Raw genomic sequence first — 18,678 nt, 5'->3', positions numbered from 1 at the left:
GTAAATAGCTGGATAGAATATTATATTCTCAGAATTTATATTTTTAAGACATCTTAAGAATCTATGGTAGTTCAAAGCTAAGTCAATAGCCAGTTTATTTTAGCTGTCAGATATGAAAAGCTCCTTGTATACATGCTATTATTTAAAGTGATCATGAGTTTTAAACAAAATTAACTGCCACACTAAGCAATATCCACAGAATTCTTAGAATTTACCCCAGGGAGTAATAAAATATGCAGAGACAGCTCAAATTTAGAATTTTGCACACAGTGAAGCCAAGGGTATTCAATAAATATATATAATCCTATCTGAGTGTCTGTCCTATCTCTCTAAGGATAAGACACAACTGTCCTGAGGGCAATGTCAGAACAATTTAGCATCACCAATAAATGAATGAGGCCACAATGCTGGTTCCCTAAGACTAATAATGGACAGCGACAAACCTTTCACCAAATATGCCTTATAAACAGACTTTCGCTGGGGTCTGGTAGAAGCAGTGATCAGAGGGGATGAGGATAGCAGCTACTACTTATTTAGAAGCCTTCAGCCAAAAGTAACTGCTCCATTTTTTTTTTTTTCCTCCTGGAACAAAATCTCTATGAATTTAATCACTAGTGTTCTAAAAAAGTAGGATTGTTTTAAGTCTACCCAAAATCTCATCATTTCACTCATTTTGACACAAAAGCTTATACACAAAACCTACCTCTAACTGGGGAACTAACCCATTAATATCATTATAAGCATCATTATCATCATCATCCTCACTGATAGCAATTAATGATCACTTACTATGCACCAATCACTTACTAGGCACCAAGCACCTCTGCACTCTATCATTATTGGTTTTTTTTGGCTGCAGCCACAGCATGCGGAAGTTCCTGGGCCAGGGATTGAAACTGAGCCACAGCAGTGACCCAAGCCACTGCACTGGCAACCCTGGATCCTTAGCCCACTGAGCCACATGGGTACGAATGCTGGCACTCTACTATTTTATCTTACTTAACCTGCTGAAAATATTGATGTGGTAACATTATTATCATTATTCACATTTTAAAAATAAGGCTACTATGAAGCACAAAAATGTTAAGCAATTTAACCAAGTATTTAAGTCATGATTGGAACCCAGTCCATCTAAAGCCAGTTTCCCTGTTATCAGCCACTACCCTATGATGATTTCTATGTCTACCAGGAGTTTGTTACTAATTTGTTTTTAACAAAACCTATACTGATCTTAGTATCCATCAACCCTCCATTCCAGCAAGTGATCTCCAACAATATTTCATTTCAGCAAGGGACCTCCAACAAATAAAGGAATCATTTTATCCTGAATTAAGTTTTATCTATATAATACAAGAAGTATGTTTTCCTTTTTCATAAGTTTATGTCTATATGTGTTAACTGAGGATGAGGATGGTTTGGTTAGAAAGAAGATTAAACTGAGAATTCTATGACTACGGGGCATCTAAAATTTTAATAACAGTTTCATTGTATACAGTTGCCTAGAACTAGGATATCAGATATTTTACTTCTTAATTTAGAAAAGCAAGGCAAGGGAGTTCCCATCATGGCTCAGCAGAAACAAATTTGACTAGTATCCATGAGGACGCAGGTTTGATCTCTGGCCTCGCTCAGTTAAGGATCCAGCATTGTTGTGGCTGTGGTGTAGGCTGGTAGCTGTAGCTCCCAATTCAACTCCTAGCCTGAGAACTTCTATTGACACAGGTGCGGCCCTGAAAAAAAAAAAAAAAAGTAAAGTAATGCCTGAACCTTGGTTACAACAAGATCTGTGGGTAACATTAAAAATAACTACTAGGCACTAATACTTCTGATAATATGGTAGACAATAAGAACAACTACAAAATCACACCTTTTGTTGCAGTGCTGGGCTCAGAGGAAGTAAAGTAAATCTCCAAACAGAATCCTCCCTTCTGTCCCAGGAAGGGGAAAAATACCCTGCTGATGCAGGAAAGATGAAAACACTCTGAAGACAAGTGATTATATTAAACCAAGAACTCAAAAACTAGGTGGGCAAGGAGCAAAGTAGGGGTACAGGGCTGAGATCCCTCATTATATCTGGGATGGTGAGATGAAAGTATAACCGTCCCAGGGGATTCTGAGAAGACAACAACAAACAGTATTTAAATCTCCTCCAACCCCCACCCCCCCAAAAAAAAACAGATAGCAAATGCCCAAAACAATATTTATTACAAAATGAAACAAAAGATAAAATCAGAGAGTCAAAAACCCACCAGGCATCAGTGCTTGCAGAAGAGGAAGCAAATGGAAATAATGAGGATTCTGAGATACCAGAAAATAGGGAGCCCCACCTACGGTCAAGAGGTATTTTCTGAAAAGCGAATCAGAACAACTAGAGGTCATCAGCTGAATCTGGGAGAGACTTGCCCAGTCCATTAGTGGGTGAGCATAAAGGGGTCTCCATGAGATCTGAGTGCTGATCAAGTACCCTAGGATCTCCAGAAACAATAAGCTAGCACTAACTCCCAGGATAGGACACCTCAAATGATATGAAACTGCCAAGAGTAGATTAAAAGTTGAGTAGAACAGGAACAATAGAGATAAAGAAAGATAAGGTCACGTAAAAATGAAGGAAAGAAAAAATAAATGACCTCATAAAGTTCTAAACATAGAAAAGGCCATCATGAGTAAGAATCTGAAGAAAGAACAAATTTCTATCATGAAGTACTTCAAATATTGAAATTTTCACATTCAAAATTTAGTATATATGAAATGTTTTAAGAAATAAAATACACATTTATAAATAAAGACAAGCAACAGGAGATTATGAAAATAATGAATAAGGTTTGCGAAACAACTACTACAATAAAAATATAAATTATATAACAGCTCATTGAATTAGTTCAAATAACGTAGGACTCAAGAATCAATTAGTGAATACATATTAGAACTGATTGAATTAGATTAAGAATTGCATAGAGACACAAGAATATGAAAAATTTGAAAGAGTTGTTAAGAGAAAAAGAAGAAAGAGCATACATACCTAACAAATTCCTAATAAGCAGAACAAAAAAAAAAAAAAACAGAATATTTGAAGAAGTAATGGCTACAAATCCCACAAATTGGTAAAAGAAAAAAAAATAATGTGTCCTGGAAGCATTTTACAATAAAACGGAGCTTTTACCCCAATAAACAAGAGTGAAACTTCAGCAGATCAAAGGCAGAGAGAAGATAATTAAAGACTTTGCCAGAAAGAAAAGATAGATTGTGTAAGGGAGATACGACAGTTCAGCTGCTAACAGGATTTCCCCCACCTCAGTAGAAGAAGAGAAAATAAGACAGTGGAATAATATATTGAAAGTGGTCCAAAAGTGTAACTGGTGACCTAGATATGTGCCTAGAGGAAGGCTTTCAGGAATGAAGATAATTTAAAGACATTGTCAGGTAAATAAAGACAGAATGTTTTCCACCAATGGGTTTTGCTCAAGGCTCTTCTAAAGATGCCACAGGAAGAAGTATGATGGCAAAAAAAGGTCAGAGATGCAAATGACATGGTAAGCAACGACACTGGTAAACATGTGGGAAAAGACAGATACATATTGATTGAAAAATAATACAAATGAAAATTGACGTTCATGCAGTTTTAATAGAACTAAAAATATTCTAAAAATTAGCACATAAATCAGGATTAGATTTAATGAAATGTAAATGTTTTACCATCTTTTCCTTGTTTAGAAAAGGATGTTTCAACAAAAAGAAAAAAAGATAAAAAAGAAAAGGATTTCCATAGTAATTTTATTCTTTGTTAAATGTGCATAATAAAATTCCAAGGATAACCACACAAAAATGAGAGAAATACTCTTTCCAGATAAGTAGAGGCTGAAAAATATACTACTACTAGTAATAAAATTTAAAGGGAAAAGCTCTCAATTTATAACAAGACAAGAAATAACACAGAGAAGCACTGAGAGAGAATGAAAAATATTAAACAAAAAGTAATATGGTAAGAACTAGATGACCCAAAATATTAAAAATCACAACAAATGTTAAGTAGTTAAATTCATTAGATTAAAAAGCAAAGTCTATTGTATTGGATATAGTACAAAATAAAGTTTAACTTTATGTTATTTACTAGGGACATATTTAAAACATAATGTCATGGAAAGGCATAAAGTAAACATTCATTTAAAAATTCTGATAAAATACTAACCAAAAGAAAGCTGGAATAATTATAATATCAGACACACTACACTTTTAAAAAGATCATTATATGGAATACAGAAGTCTTTATATAGAGATGAATGTTCAATTCACCAGAAAGTTATAATTAAACTAGTATAAAACTTATAAATGAGCACCTAACAAAAATTGAAAAATCTATAGGGATAAGCTAATAATTTTCCAAAATAGTAAGAAATTTCAACAGTCTATTCAATTATTGATATCTCAAATATTCAAAAAGTTAATGGAGATACAAAGTAATTGAAGAACACAAGCTTGATTCAATTGATACAGAACCGTGCTTCTAACCATTAGAAAATTCACATTATTCTCAGCGATATACTGAATATTTACTAAAACAGATAATAATTTAGTTCATAATAGCTCAACACATTTCAAAGAGTAAATCATTTTCTCTAACTACTATACAATTAAGTCAGGAGTTGATTAAAGAGGATAATTTTTATAAAATAGGTTTGGAAATTTTTAAGTATTTAAAACTCTAAAGCTTCAATGTAATATAAATTAAAATTTATGATGGAATTAAGGTATACTTAAAATTGAATGATAATGAAAATATACTATATATAAAAGCTTGGGGGATGCTACTGAAGTAACAAAGGAAAATTTATTGCTTTATATGTAAAATGTGGGTAAAGGGTAGAGATAAATAAAAAAACCATAAGTAATATGTTTAAAAATTAACACAAAAATGTTAAATAAATCAGAATCAAAGCAAATACCCATACATAATAGAATAGATTAAAATGTATTTATTCACAAAGTACTATACAATATAGCAGTGAAAAAGAATGAACTATACACAAAAATACTGATGAAACTGAGGATAACATTAAAAAAAAAATCTCAGAATATGTCCTACAATGTGATATATATGTGAACATGTGATAAAATTAGAAAATATCAAGATAATTAAAAAGATAAAATTCAGCATATGAGTTATTACCTCTGCCAGGAATGAAGAGATGGGATGGGGAGAGTCTAAGGGAAGAGCCACATGATTTACAGTATCTAGTTTTCAGATATATACTTATATGTTATTTTGTATATGTAACATATACATATAATTAAATACTTTTAAAGAACAAACATGTGGAACAATTTGTGCTTGCGGAGAAGAATAAATTCAAATTGTAACATTAATTTGTATACAAAGAAAAATTATATAAAAGAAAAATCACCTCTCATGTTTAATCTTCATTTCCTAAGGAATTATTTTAGAAATGAGAAGATCCTTTTTCTGTGTTTAAGTGTATAATCAAGTTCACTGATTAAACAATGGAAAAGGCAATCATAAAAATAATTATTTATTTAAAGAAATGGAAATGACTTTTTAAAAATGATCAAACAATTTTAACAAACCACAGGGAGAGATTTAATAGTCATTTAAGTTTCTGTAATTTATTTTTTGGGACACATTTTGGTCAACATTAGGCAAATGAATTCAATATACAACTGGTGTGAATAACACCATTCAAACTCATTCTGCAAAATTAAGCAAATAATGTTTTAAGACTTTTTCCTATAACTGTATCTTAATCAGACTATTAAATTTTCTCCTGCTGTGCTAGAAATGTGACTGGCATATGTGTGGTATCAAAATTGAATCACTTATTTAAAAGTTAAAGTGTTGATATGACACCACTAATCAGTTGCACATTATTTTTTATTAGCAACTTAATTAGTGTGAGATAATAAATGATTTTATTTAGTCATGAGTTAACTCAGGCGACTTTTAGGTGGATTAAATCACTTTAGAAAAGATCATTGTTTTATGAAAGAGAATTACAAATCATATCAACATAAAGGAACTATTCTCTTTCTGTGTTTAAGAATTTAAGAAAATTGGAGTTCCCATCGTGGTACAGTGGAAACGAATCTGACTAAGAATCGTGAAGTTGAGGGTTCAATCCCTGGCCTCGCTCACTGGGTTAAGGATCAGCCGTGAGCTGTGGTCTGTGTCACAGACGCGTCTCGGATCCTGAGTTGCTGTGGCTGTGGTGTAGGCCACCAGTTGTAGCTGCAATTCAACCCCTAGCTTGGGAACCTCCATATGCCACGGTTGCAGCCCTAAAAAGCAAAAAAAAAAAAAAAAAAAAAGAAATTTAAGAAAATTAGTTCTTTTGCCACCAGATTTTCCTATTATCCTAGATTATCATTTTATAATTCATTAATAGTTTCATAATTGCCTGAAAAAGTGAAATCTTTTAAATGGCAATAGCATCCTTATTCAGAAATTTTGACTTTCTGAAATTCTTGAAAATTTTCAATCCAGGAACATATAATCAATAAATAATAGGTTACATTTTTATTAATGACAAATTGTGTAATTTAGTTATGTTTAATTATATTCTTTTAAAAGAAGTCCTTAACCTAATATATATCAAACATATAAATTAGGAAAAAGACCATTAACTTTTATATTCACAGATTCTTTTTTGTTTAATTTTAACTGGTGCTTATTTTTAGACAAATTTCCAAGGTAGCTGAATTCGATATCTAAAATATCCACCATACTTTAATCCTGATAAAAAATTACTCATTAATTTTTTAAATTTATTTTTATTTTAAGAGAATTGAAACATTTTTTATTTTTTAAATTTTATTTATTTATTTATTTGCTTTTTAGGGCCACGGGCTAGGGAGGTTCCCAGGCTAGGGGTCAAATTGGAGCTACAACTGCTGGCCTTTACCATGGCCACAGCAACGCAGCAACCAAGCTGCCTCTGTGACCTACACCACAGTTCATGGTAACGCCAGATTCTTAACCCACTGAGCGAGGCCAGGGATCGAAACTGCATTCTCATGATGCCAGTCAGATTCATTTCTGCTGTGCCACGACAGGAACTCCCAAATTACTCATTAATTTACTATATTTATATAAGAAGAAAAATGCAGAGCCAGAAAAATGAATGAACTTTTAAATTTTTATTTATTTTTTTTTTAGGGCCACATCCCCAGCATATGGAGGTTTCCAGGCTAGGAGTTAAATTGGAGCTACAGCTGCCAGCTTACACCATAGCTACAGCAACACAGGATCCTTAACCCATTGAGCAAGACCAGAGATCAAATCTGCAACCTTATGGCTACTAGTCAGATTGTTTCTGCTGCACCAGAATGGGAACTCCGAATGAGCTTTTTAAAAGTTAGAAATCATTAAAAAGCAAATCACAAATGTAAGCTACAAAGGAAGTTGTCTAAAAAAAATGGAAATCCTGACTAGCCTACTGCTGGGCTTGTTTGAGATTCTATCAAAAAGTAATTAACTTCTACAAACATTAGATTTTATCAGAATAATTTCTAAAATTTTAATTATTTTTGATATCAAAATTCAATCTCAGAGACTCATAATGATCAAAACCTGCCTATGCAGGTAATTTTGGTGAAGTGCTAATAGCAAATTCCTCACTATTTACAACATCAGAGATATATATTACAGAAAAAGATGCCAAAGTTACATTTCCACATAGAATCATCTCAAGAAATGTTCTTACTACATCACTCCATTTATTTATTTATTTGTTTGTTTGTTTGTTTATTGTCTTTTTTGGTCACACCCACAGCATATGCATATTCCCAGGTTAGGGTGGGATTAGGGCTATAGCCACTGGCCTGTGCCACAACCACAGCAATGCTGGATCTGAGCCACAACTCATGCAATGCAGGATCCTTAACCCAATGAGGGAAGCCAGGGATCTAACCTGCATCCTTATGGATACTAGTCAGATTCATTTCCGCTGAGCCAGGGTGGGAACTCCTATATCACTCCTTTGAAATACTCATTTTGAGGGGCAAACCAACCTAGTTATACTTAAATGTTAATTGTTAGACAATAAGAACAGAAGAACCCACTATTTTATAAATCTTTTCTCTTGAAACCCCAACACTTGTTGCTATAAATATCTGGTCAGTGTCTCAGCTATGTCAACAGCCTTGAAACCCTTCTAGGTGCAAGCCTTTCCTTGTCACCATTTGTTTTTTAATGATGTATTTCTCATTCCTTTGTTTTATTTCATATTTTGCCTTTGGGCAAGTTTCTTACTTCCTCATCCCTTTCTCTTCAGTTTCTACTCTTATTCGTACCACTATTCTTGTGAGGCTAGACTTTCTGATGATTCCTTCACATTTCACTGTCTTATATAAAGCACACTATAGCTTTCCATGGTAATAAGTCTAAAGCCCTTTGGCTTGCATGTTCTCTAGCTCATAGTTTCACCCTACATGTCCTTTCCTATCACCGATCTCTAACACAAGTCCTCAACTCCAGCCAACATTTCTTTTGATTCCTTCCACACACCATATTTTTTCCATTGCCTATGTAAAGTAACAGAAAGAATATATTATGATCTGTATCTCCAGTTCCTGGCATAGAGCTCTTAAATCTATTTGAATTTCCTTAATGACAGGAGAGTCTTTTGTTCTAATTCGACAGTGCTTGGTGGGCCCCTGGATTGGGGTTGGTCATCAGAGAGACCAAGCTATGGTTAGAAGTGTGGCACTTTCAGCGTCATCCCCCATCCTCCATGAAGGGGTGAGTGGCTAGAGATTGAGTTCATGATCCATCACGCCTTCATGATGAAACCTCCATAAAAGTCCCAGAAGTACAAGGTTCAAGAAGTTTCTGAGTTTCTGAACATATCTACATGCCAGGAGGGTAGTGCACCCCAACTCCATAGGAACAGAAGCCCCTCTGCTTGGGACCCTTCCAGGTCTCACCCTATGAATGTCTTCATCCGATTGTTCATCTGTATCCTTTACCGTATATTTTATTATATAATAAACTGGCAAACCTGAGTAAGTGCTTCCCTGATTTCTGTAAGCTGTTCTAGCAAATAATTTAATCCAAGGGAGGGACGTCCTAGGAACTTCTAATCTGTAGCCAGGTAGGGTAGAAGGTGTGGATAACCTGGGGAACTACTATTTTTGATTGGCATCTGAATTTGAAGGGTAGTCTCATAGCACTGAGTCCTTAACCTGCAATGTGCTAACTTCAGTTAGTATCAGAATGGCATTGAACTGAATCGTAGGACATTCAGCTAGGATCATAGAGACATGGTTGGTGTGAGAAAAATCCTACTTGTCTGGTGTCAGAAGTGTTAGGAGTGTGGTAGTAGTGTGAGTGAGAGTAAAGGGGAATCACACAGGAGAAGTGAGTTTTTCCTTTATACCCCCTTTTTCCATTTATCCAATCCTAACCATTTTTCAAATACAAATTCTGGAACTACCTCCTATATGTAGACTGTCCTGACTACCTTTGGCTATAGGTGAAGGGTGTGGAGTGGGATGTTTCAGAGGGCTTTCCTGAGGATCAAATGTAAGTTTTGCCCTTGAATTAGTGAGACAATTCTGTACCCTTGTAATTATTTTCCTTTTTTTAAATGTCTGAAGCAAATCCATGTTGGCTCTATTACTTGCAGTCAAAGTACTCTGAATGAGATGTATGGCAAGGACCGCCCTTACTGATTATCTTGTATTGTCCTCAAGACTGACTAAATGATGGGCACAGCAGAAGCACTCAGTAAACACTGAGACCTGCTCTGCTCAATGCAATAGCCACTGATTAACCTGGGCAGCAGGGAATTGAAATGTGACTCATACAAATTCAAACATGCCTGAAATGCAACACACACACACACACACAATTTCAAAGGCTCAAAAAAATTATGTAAACTATCAATACACTTCTACATTAACTACCATTTGTATATAGAGAGTTAAATAACATTATTACAATTATTTTCACCTGTTTCTTTTCACCTTTTTAATATGTCTACTTGAAATTTTTTAAAACTACACATGTGGTTCTCATGATGTTTCATTAGATAGCATTGATTTAAAATGATTTGTCCTTTTTTTTTTCTTTTTATTGCCACACTTGCATCATATGGAAGTTCCTGGGCCAGGGATTGAACTGAGCTGAAGCTGCAATGTAGGCCGGATACTTTAAGACACTGTGCCAGGTCTGAGATCTAAACCCACACCTCTGCAATGGCCTGAGTCTCTACAGTCGGGTTCTTAACCCACTGTGCCACAGTGGGAACTTCTGATTTACCTTCTTAAGTGTGGAAACACGGGAAGGAAAATTGCTATTTTCTGGAATTTTCGGAATTTATAGGGAAATTTACAATTGTATCCTGTATATTTTGAGCTTCTATTCATACTTAGATCTTAATATTCCAGAGAGTGTTTTCTGAGAGTTTGATCTGCTTATGTTATGCAAGATTATATCCATTCCTAACTATGTATTCTCAGATGTATAATTATAATTAAGTTAATGAGCATTAGAAAACAACAGTGAAGGAAATAGTATTGCTCAATCATATGTGCTCTACAGCAAGTTTTTAGTGATAGAGGGTTTAAGGCAGAAGTAGAATTATTGTATTTCACTCTGCCTCAATCACTGAAAACATTTATGTATTGAATGCAAGTCAATTTTATCTTCAGGCTCAAGAACATGATAAGGTATTTGTTAGACGGTATCATTTCAGTTTTGTTTTTTAAGTTTCAACATAAGTCAGATTAAAAGTTATCAAATTCCTGTCAGTGAGTTTAGTATGAAATGACTCAGTCTCTGAACACACTAAAAAATAAATATTTTATGAATTTCAGCTTGAAATTCATACTGTGCTCCAAAGAGAATTTATCATCAATACAAGCAGTACTTACTTGATAGTCTTGCAGGTTTTTCTGCTAAAAATAAAGAAAACAAGTTTTGTTTAACTCGGGTAAAATGCAAAGAAATTACATATCAATAGACTATGTAAAAGTATGCAGTATCTTTTGACTCTCTTCCTTATTAAGAGTTAGTGAAGAAATGTAACTCTCTATTGCCTGAGAACATGTCTTTGACTATCTTAATTGTTTTATTTGAGACATCAAAAAAGCTATTAATTATTTCAGGTGTCACGACATATTTATGCTTTTTAAACAGTTTTACTAAAATCAGCAGGATCTGAGTTAAATTATTTTGGTTTAACTATAATTATGCCTAACTCCATTGAAATTACTTTGCATGATGTAATTAAATATTTGCTATAAGATTCCAAATTCCATAAAATGTATTATTGAGAATTATTTTCCTTTCAGAGATGAATAAAGACAAATAACTACCTATAGACTGTAAAACATTAATCTCAAAAAGCGACATGCTGAATCAGTTTAATTTTCCATAATCATTTATTTATTAGATTCAATGAGAGATTATAATTCTTCAAATATGTTTTTCCATTAAACTGTATGTAGGTAAGACAAACATATAAAGTGAAATGTTTGTCTCAAATACTATAGCAGACATTCTAACTTTCTTAAAAAAAAGAGGATTGGTAACATCTATATTCCATTAACCTCAGTCTAAGTTAAAGGGCTAGCTAGGCTAAAAAATATAATTTTTTAAGGAATCTGCATAACATGTTTACTTTGAGACTTGTAGAGTTTCTGATATAAACCTAAGAGATACAAATTGGCAAACGTTAGGTTAATGCCAATAGAAAAGTTCTTTAAAACATTTTTATTTGGAATAGTTATATTATCAGTAATATAAGAGAAGCACATATATAAAATTGAAAAATAAGTGAAATAATTCAGAAAAATACTTTAGTAAAACTAATGTTATAATTTTTCCTTTAAAATATTAGCATTGGTTAAAGAGATCAGGATTTAGAAAAGAATAAAATACACATATTGAGATGAAGTGAACGATTCGTTGAGTGAATGAATGAATAAGAATGTGCCTATGTTCTCAGCTGGCTCTGGGTTGGACTTGTGCTTTCACAAAGAAAAATTTTTCCGTGCTATGATTTCATAAAATAAAGATCTTAGAAATAATGGACTCAGAAAAAAGAGCAAGAATGTCCAAATTCTAGAATCCCTTGTACAGCCCTCTAGTCTTAGCTCTAATAGACCACTTCCTTGGGTACAAAGTGGGGTACATTTCATCTTTGGGCTGCTCTAATTGGTAGAAAGCTTTCGCTTATGTTTCCCACAGTGTGGTAGGAGTGTTAAGATGGGATTGAATGGGCTTAGCTACTAAGTCTTTGGCATCATCCCCACTTAGAGCCAGTTCTCATCTCTACGGTGGAAACACTCTGAGATATTAGACTTCCCATCACCTAACATCAACTCAGCTTTAAACTGGGAATGTAACTGTTGCTGTGCTCAGGAGGAAATTGCACTAGTAATAAGAAAGGACATAGCCACAGATTTTCTAAGTAATCTTCCTTTTCATTCTTCTGGCTGAATATTTTAAAAGATATCAAGCAATATTTTGGAGAGTGTTCCAACATAAAAATTGAGTTCCTGGAGTTCGCACTGTGGCTCACCAGAAATGAATCTGACTAGTAATCATGTCAGATTCATGAGGTTGTGGGTTTGATCCCTGGCCTTGTACCTCAGTATGTTAAGGATCTGGAGTTGCCATGGCTGTGACGTGGATCCTGCGTTGCTGTGGCTGTGGCGTAGGCCGGCAGCTACAGCTCCAATTAGACCCCTCGCCTGGGAACCTCCATATGCCGAGGGTGTGGCCCTAAAAAAAAAAAAAAGCAAAAAATAAAAACAAAAATAAAAATTGCATTACTGTATCTTTCCACAAATTTTATCTGCTCTCTTATTCTAAATGTTAACCCTTAATATTAATGACAATTTTGTCTAGATATGTTTTTCCATTTTGGGTATTTATAACACAGTACGTAGCAACAGGAAACCAGTAGAATATAAAATCCCTCCTCCCAAACCTCCTGCCATACACATACACAATAGAGATCTATGTATTTACTATAAATGAAAATTCTTGCTCAGATATAGCATGTTTACTTAGCACTTCAAATTTAAATAATTTGCATTTTATACATTTTATTGTATTTTGAATTAGATTCACCTAACGTTTTGTCACCCAGACAGTATAATTCAGTTGTACCCTTATAGTTTTATGATAATATCACCAAAATAGGTCACTCTCACTTTAGTAAAGAACATTTACCTGCCAAGTGCATGCTGGCATCTGCCCCTTACTACCCATTTTGTGTCTAAACTAAATTAATTGAAAGGATTGATTTATAAGTAATAAAAATATACCCATGAGATTAGCTATATTTTATGTGGTCATAGATAAAATGAATCTCAGCTCCATCTGTTTTTACTACTCTATCATTCCTGATTGTAGTAATGTTACAAAAGTCTTTTGCAATACATTTTCCTTCTGGTATGCACTGGAATATCCTACTGAATGTTTATGTTGTTCTGTTTCTAGGTCTCCATATTTTCTAGTTTTCCACTGAAATGTAAGCTTCCTGCTAAATTTCCTATCTGTTCACTTCCTCTGCTGTTAACAGAAGTGTATACCTGCTAGACTTCCTTGCTTTAAAAAAATTTAGTGTTAATATTAAGTGTCAATACAATTCAGGCACCTCCATATCAACACAGCACTTGAATATTTACAAGGTTCAATATTACCTTTTGTCACATTGTGTGATTGAAGACTTTCTTTACTTGCTGGGACTGTATATAAAGAAAATATAAATTAAAATATGAATTTTCAAAGCAAATTTTCATTAAAATTTTGGCCCACTTCAACTCTAAGCTTTAGCAACAGAGACTAATTTAAATATTGTAAATATTTTCTCAGGGTAATTTTAAAAAACTTGTCTTCTATTAATATCTAAAAAAACAGATATTAGCAGCAGAGGTTTTTTTTTTTTTTTTTTACATAAGCAGAGATATAACATGATTATGGTGAATACAAGAGATTTAAATGAATTAGAATCCATGGACAATGGGTCATTCTGATCAACTGCATTTAGGAATAAGCCAAAAATAAGTGTCTTCTTTTGTTATTCTCTTTTTGGTATGTCTACAAATGTTTTCCTCCTGACTTAATAGAATATTTATCTAATTAAAGCATTTGCAAATTTTTTAGATAACTACATGGAAATCAGTGATTATTGAATTATATTACTTTACTAATACACATATCTAATGTTAAGAAAAAAAGTAACATTGTGAAGCAGCTTCTAACTAGTTGCGCATTAATGACACAACACGTTAATGCATACTATGGGAGTGGCCTGTCATCCACTACAGCCATTACCACACGGCCACTGATTATTTATCACATTTCTTCTTTTAATCAGACCAGCAATCATCATATACCTAAATAAAAGTTTTACTTAAAATTGAAATTAAAAAATTCTGACTCAAGATATTTTGGCTTCAGGGCTTTTCAATCTTTTAAGTATTACCTTTTTCTTCTTTAAGGTGTTTCATTTCTGCTTTTTCTACAGAGATAAAGTGGTAATTAGAGTCATAAACATATTTATTCATAGGTCTTCCTAAGGTTTGGAATTACATATTATGTAGTCAATATTCACAGTTCAGGATTATATGAAAAGAACTGTTCACTGTTAATTTAGCAATAATAGGTGGAGTTTGCTTTGAGATCTAAATCCTTGTTCCCCTTAGATATCTAATAAGAATAAAATACCTACACACCTCGAATAACCCAAAATTGAGCTGCAATTCTGATACATGCATTAAAATCATGTCCATATTTTCATGAATTGCTTTTATGAGATATAATTTGTATACTTACATAGTTTTGATTTTGGTGTTTTTAGCACTAATTTAATATACACCTCTTAAAATGTCTTTACCTTTGCTTTCCTTTTCAGATTTTTCAATTTTCTTCTTTGCTAGGGAGAAAAAACAATGTCACCAGTTTAAAAAAGATTAACTTTCTTATTTGATTTTGGAGTAAACATTTGAAGATGAAATGCAATCCCATAGGTGCAAGAGTGTCAAGGCTCTGCTTTTTCAAGATATGATTAAAAAATATAACACCCTCCCCACCCCATGTGTGAGAACATATATATTTTTGTTATTCTTGGTTACTCTGGCTCTGAAGGCAGAGATGGCTCCTTTCAGTTTTTGTTTTTTTGTCTTCTAGGGCCACACCAGTGGCATAAGGAAGTTCCCCGGCTAGGTGTCACATTGGAGCTGTAGCTGCCTGCCTACACCGCAACCATAGCAATGCAAGAATCCGAGAAACATCTGCAACCTACACTACAGTTCATGGCAATGCTGGATCCTTAACCCACTGAGTGAGGCCAGGGATTGAACCCACATCCTCATAGATATTAGCGGGGTTCTTTACATCTGAGCCACAATGGGAACTTCCTGTTTTTGTTTTTTATATACTCCAAAGTAATGCTAGAGGAAGCCATGTGTTTATTAATAAGTTTAAACTAGTAACAACAGAAAAAAATTTTCTATTGTTATCTTTAGGAAATGAGAATTTCGACTGGTGCTATGCATGCTCAATGAATAAATCGTTGAGTAAAAACAATGTAAGAGTCACAACATATCTCCAGGCAAAATGTGGGTGGGTACATGTTTTTCAAACCAGAGTTTTGGTTGATTGATGCTTTTCTTCAACTATATATTTATCAGACAAGAGCGAGAAAGAAACCAATGTTTTTTTTTTTTTTTTTTGCTTTTCAGGGCCGAACCTATGCATGTGGAAGCTCCCAGGCTAGGGGTTGACTCGGAGCTATAGCTGCCAGCCTACACCACAGCTCATGACAACACCAGATCCTCAACCCACTAAGCAAGGCCAGGATCGAACCCACAACCTCATGGTTCCTAGTCGGATTCATTTCCACTGTGCCATGATGGCAACTCCTCCCCCTTTTTTTTTTAGGAAACCAATATTTAATGAATGACAACGAAGTATGTAGCAGAGATGTTATATATGTTATTATTTCACTTCATACTTATAAGAATCCTTCTGGGAAGTCATTAAGCCTGTTCTACAGATGAGGAAACTGGGAATCTGACCTCTTAAGGGATATTCCCAAATGTTACACAACTAGATTGAGACTCAAATTTACACACTGTTCCCAAAGATCTATGTTATCTCCTTGGGGAAAGTAAATATTTACCTGATTCTGTTACTTCTGATGTTTCCTCTTTAGAAAAAAAAATAGAAAAAAGAGAAGAAAAATAGAAGGAAAGGATAGTATTTTTTTTTAGTAATAGAAAATTGAACTTCATCTGCAGATATTTCTCATTAAATTATAATAGTAATGACACAGACACATATTCAAAATGGCAAAGAGACATGCTAGTGACTAATATTTGTGAAAATTATAACAGATATATCTATCCTGAAAATAAAATCACTCTATAATCTGATCTTAAACCATCTATTCATATATGGTAGAAAGAATCAATTTGAAGTCCTTTGGGTGGTTTTCTTGAAATTATTAATCTCCATTATATAAATTTTTAAAATGATCTTCACATGCTCTTTCATTGAATATTTATGAGGAAACTTTATATACAAGATGTTGTACTAAGTGCAATGGATGGGATTGTGGGATGAAATTTTAAAAAGTCACAGATATAAATTCAACTCATGGTGGTGACTACAGTCAGAGTGGTGAGACAAGAAATACAAATGTTATTTATCTTTAGCCTATGATAATGTTGAACTGGTCTTTCTTTTTGCTCCTTCAGTAAATTTACAGGCCAATTATTTTTAAAACCATAATATGGCAGGTTTTAAAAAATATATATTTTTCCTCACAAATCAGTTCAAGTGATAACATTTCCTATAAAACCGATACATATAATTATAAGTCTAATATAACTTTTTTGGATGCTATTTTCAAAATTCAATGAAAATTAATTAAAATATTTTATAAGAACGAAGATGTAAAATGAATAATGTTTCACAAACCAAATAGTATTTGCAAATAATTATGGTGGTATTCTATATTAGGATTCTAATTTTGACTTTCAATCCTTAATTTTTGTAATACCGTTCATATTAATAGCAATTACACACATTAAATAAACTAGAGATTTTTGTCAACCCAAAGGCAACATTTAATATTTACCACTGACATCAAATTCATTCAAAAGAAAATTGTAGATGCATTTGTAAGAGAGCCAGGTTAGTCCCAGGCATTTAAAAACTTTAGACATAGCTTCTAGATACACTCTTGATTTAAATGCAAATATTTTCCCCCAGGGTAATGTCTGAGTCATAATTTAACAATTTTAAATAAACAATTTCATTTTTATGAATTTACATAATATTGCACAAACTTTCAAAAATTTCATAAATTGTTGCATTTTTACTATTGTTTGAAATGTCAAAATAATGATCCTGAAATACCAAAACAGTGATCCTGAAATACCAAAACAACTCATCTTCACCCTTTGAGAATACGAAAATTAAAAGCTAATGTGTTAAGATTAAATAACTGAAGACAGGAATTTCATGTTACGACTTTTTTTTTTTTTTAACACAGCATTGACTAGAGGGATCTCCATACTGTGGTTACATAATAAATTCTAACGAAACTGAAAGTACAGAAAAGAGAGGTGTAACCCCCCCCCTTTTTTTTTTGCACAAGTATTAGCTATGGTAACTGAGTTACACAGATAAAACAACAGAAATCATTTTAGGCATTCCCTCACATACGCTGGTATAGTAAATGTATCCAATAGTCACTCAACAAATACATGTTTAAAGATTAATGAATACAATACATAAACATTCATGTCAATAAGAATCATTTATATAGTTAATGGCATAATAGCTATTGCAATAGTAAATATACCATACTATTTTATTTTTTACCACATGTAGTTTAAAGAAAGTATAAAATTAAAATAATTAAATGGCAAATTCTTAAAACTCTAGAATGGTACACTTACTTGGAGTTGGTTTTGGTTTGTCTAAAAAGTAAAAATGTAAAGAAAAAAAGAAAAGAAAATTAGTGATCATTTTCTGTCTATAGGTAAAATACCATCGCTCTGTATTTGCTAATTCTGTTTGAATTAGAATAGGCTGTTTAGTAATTTTTTTAGTCATATTCCCAATGAATTCCTCAAAGAAGTTGTAAAGCTTCAAAGTATAGGGTCTTTATGTTTTCTTTATCCCTGTAAAACCTCATTTTTGATTTAATGCAAAATGAATGCTTACAGTAATATGAACTCCTTAAAGTTTCCGAGTGGCATAAAACACATATTCTGCCATTGTCCTTTTGGAATATATTAACTATTTACACCCTTCCAATCCAATATTTTGAATGAAAAAGCTGACTTAATAAAATCTCAGGAAGAATAAGTGAATGGTATGTGAAAAACACAAAAATACACCATCTAAATACATGATCTTTCTCCAATATATCTTGTATGAAATTATTAACTAAAAACATTAATTATGTAGTCTTACACACAAACATCTATCTATTCATGAAAACTAGATATTTCCTCATCATTGTGAAGAATCTGAATTAATCAAAATTAGATTAACTAGTTAACAGTGGGAATACAAATTAAATAACAATTTTTGTAGAGAACAATCAGAGGTATTTATAAAAATTACATTGAGGAGTTCCCATCGTGGCTCAATGGAAACTAATCTGACTAGAAACCATGAGGACACAGGTTTGATCC

General features: G+C 33.1%; 1 protein-coding gene across 1 annotated transcript in view; it reads right to left on the bottom strand.

The window, feature by feature from the left end:
* The window catches only part of LOC125120628 (triadin-like), a 61,108-nt gene that overhangs the window by 15,451 nt on the left and 26,979 nt on the right, over window positions 1-18,678 (bottom strand). The window contains exons 9-13 of the mRNA XM_047769132.1: window positions 17,935-17,955; window positions 16,149-16,175; window positions 14,862-14,900; window positions 13,666-13,710; window positions 10,885-10,908 (exon numbers count right to left, since the gene is read on the bottom strand). Coding sequence (XP_047625088.1) covers window positions 10,885-10,908; window positions 13,666-13,710; window positions 14,862-14,900; window positions 16,149-16,175; window positions 17,935-17,955 — 156 coding nt within the window. The remainder of the gene's footprint in view (window positions 1-10,884; window positions 10,909-13,665; window positions 13,711-14,861; window positions 14,901-16,148; window positions 16,176-17,934; window positions 17,956-18,678) is intronic.

This window comes from Phacochoerus africanus, chromosome 2, assembly GCF_016906955.1.
Source record: "Phacochoerus africanus isolate WHEZ1 chromosome 2, ROS_Pafr_v1, whole genome shotgun sequence".
Lineage (NCBI taxonomy): Eukaryota > Metazoa > Chordata > Mammalia > Artiodactyla > Suidae > Phacochoerus > Phacochoerus africanus.
The sequence above is the reverse complement of the archived record's forward strand: the minus strand, read 5'-3'. Positions and strand labels throughout refer to the sequence as shown.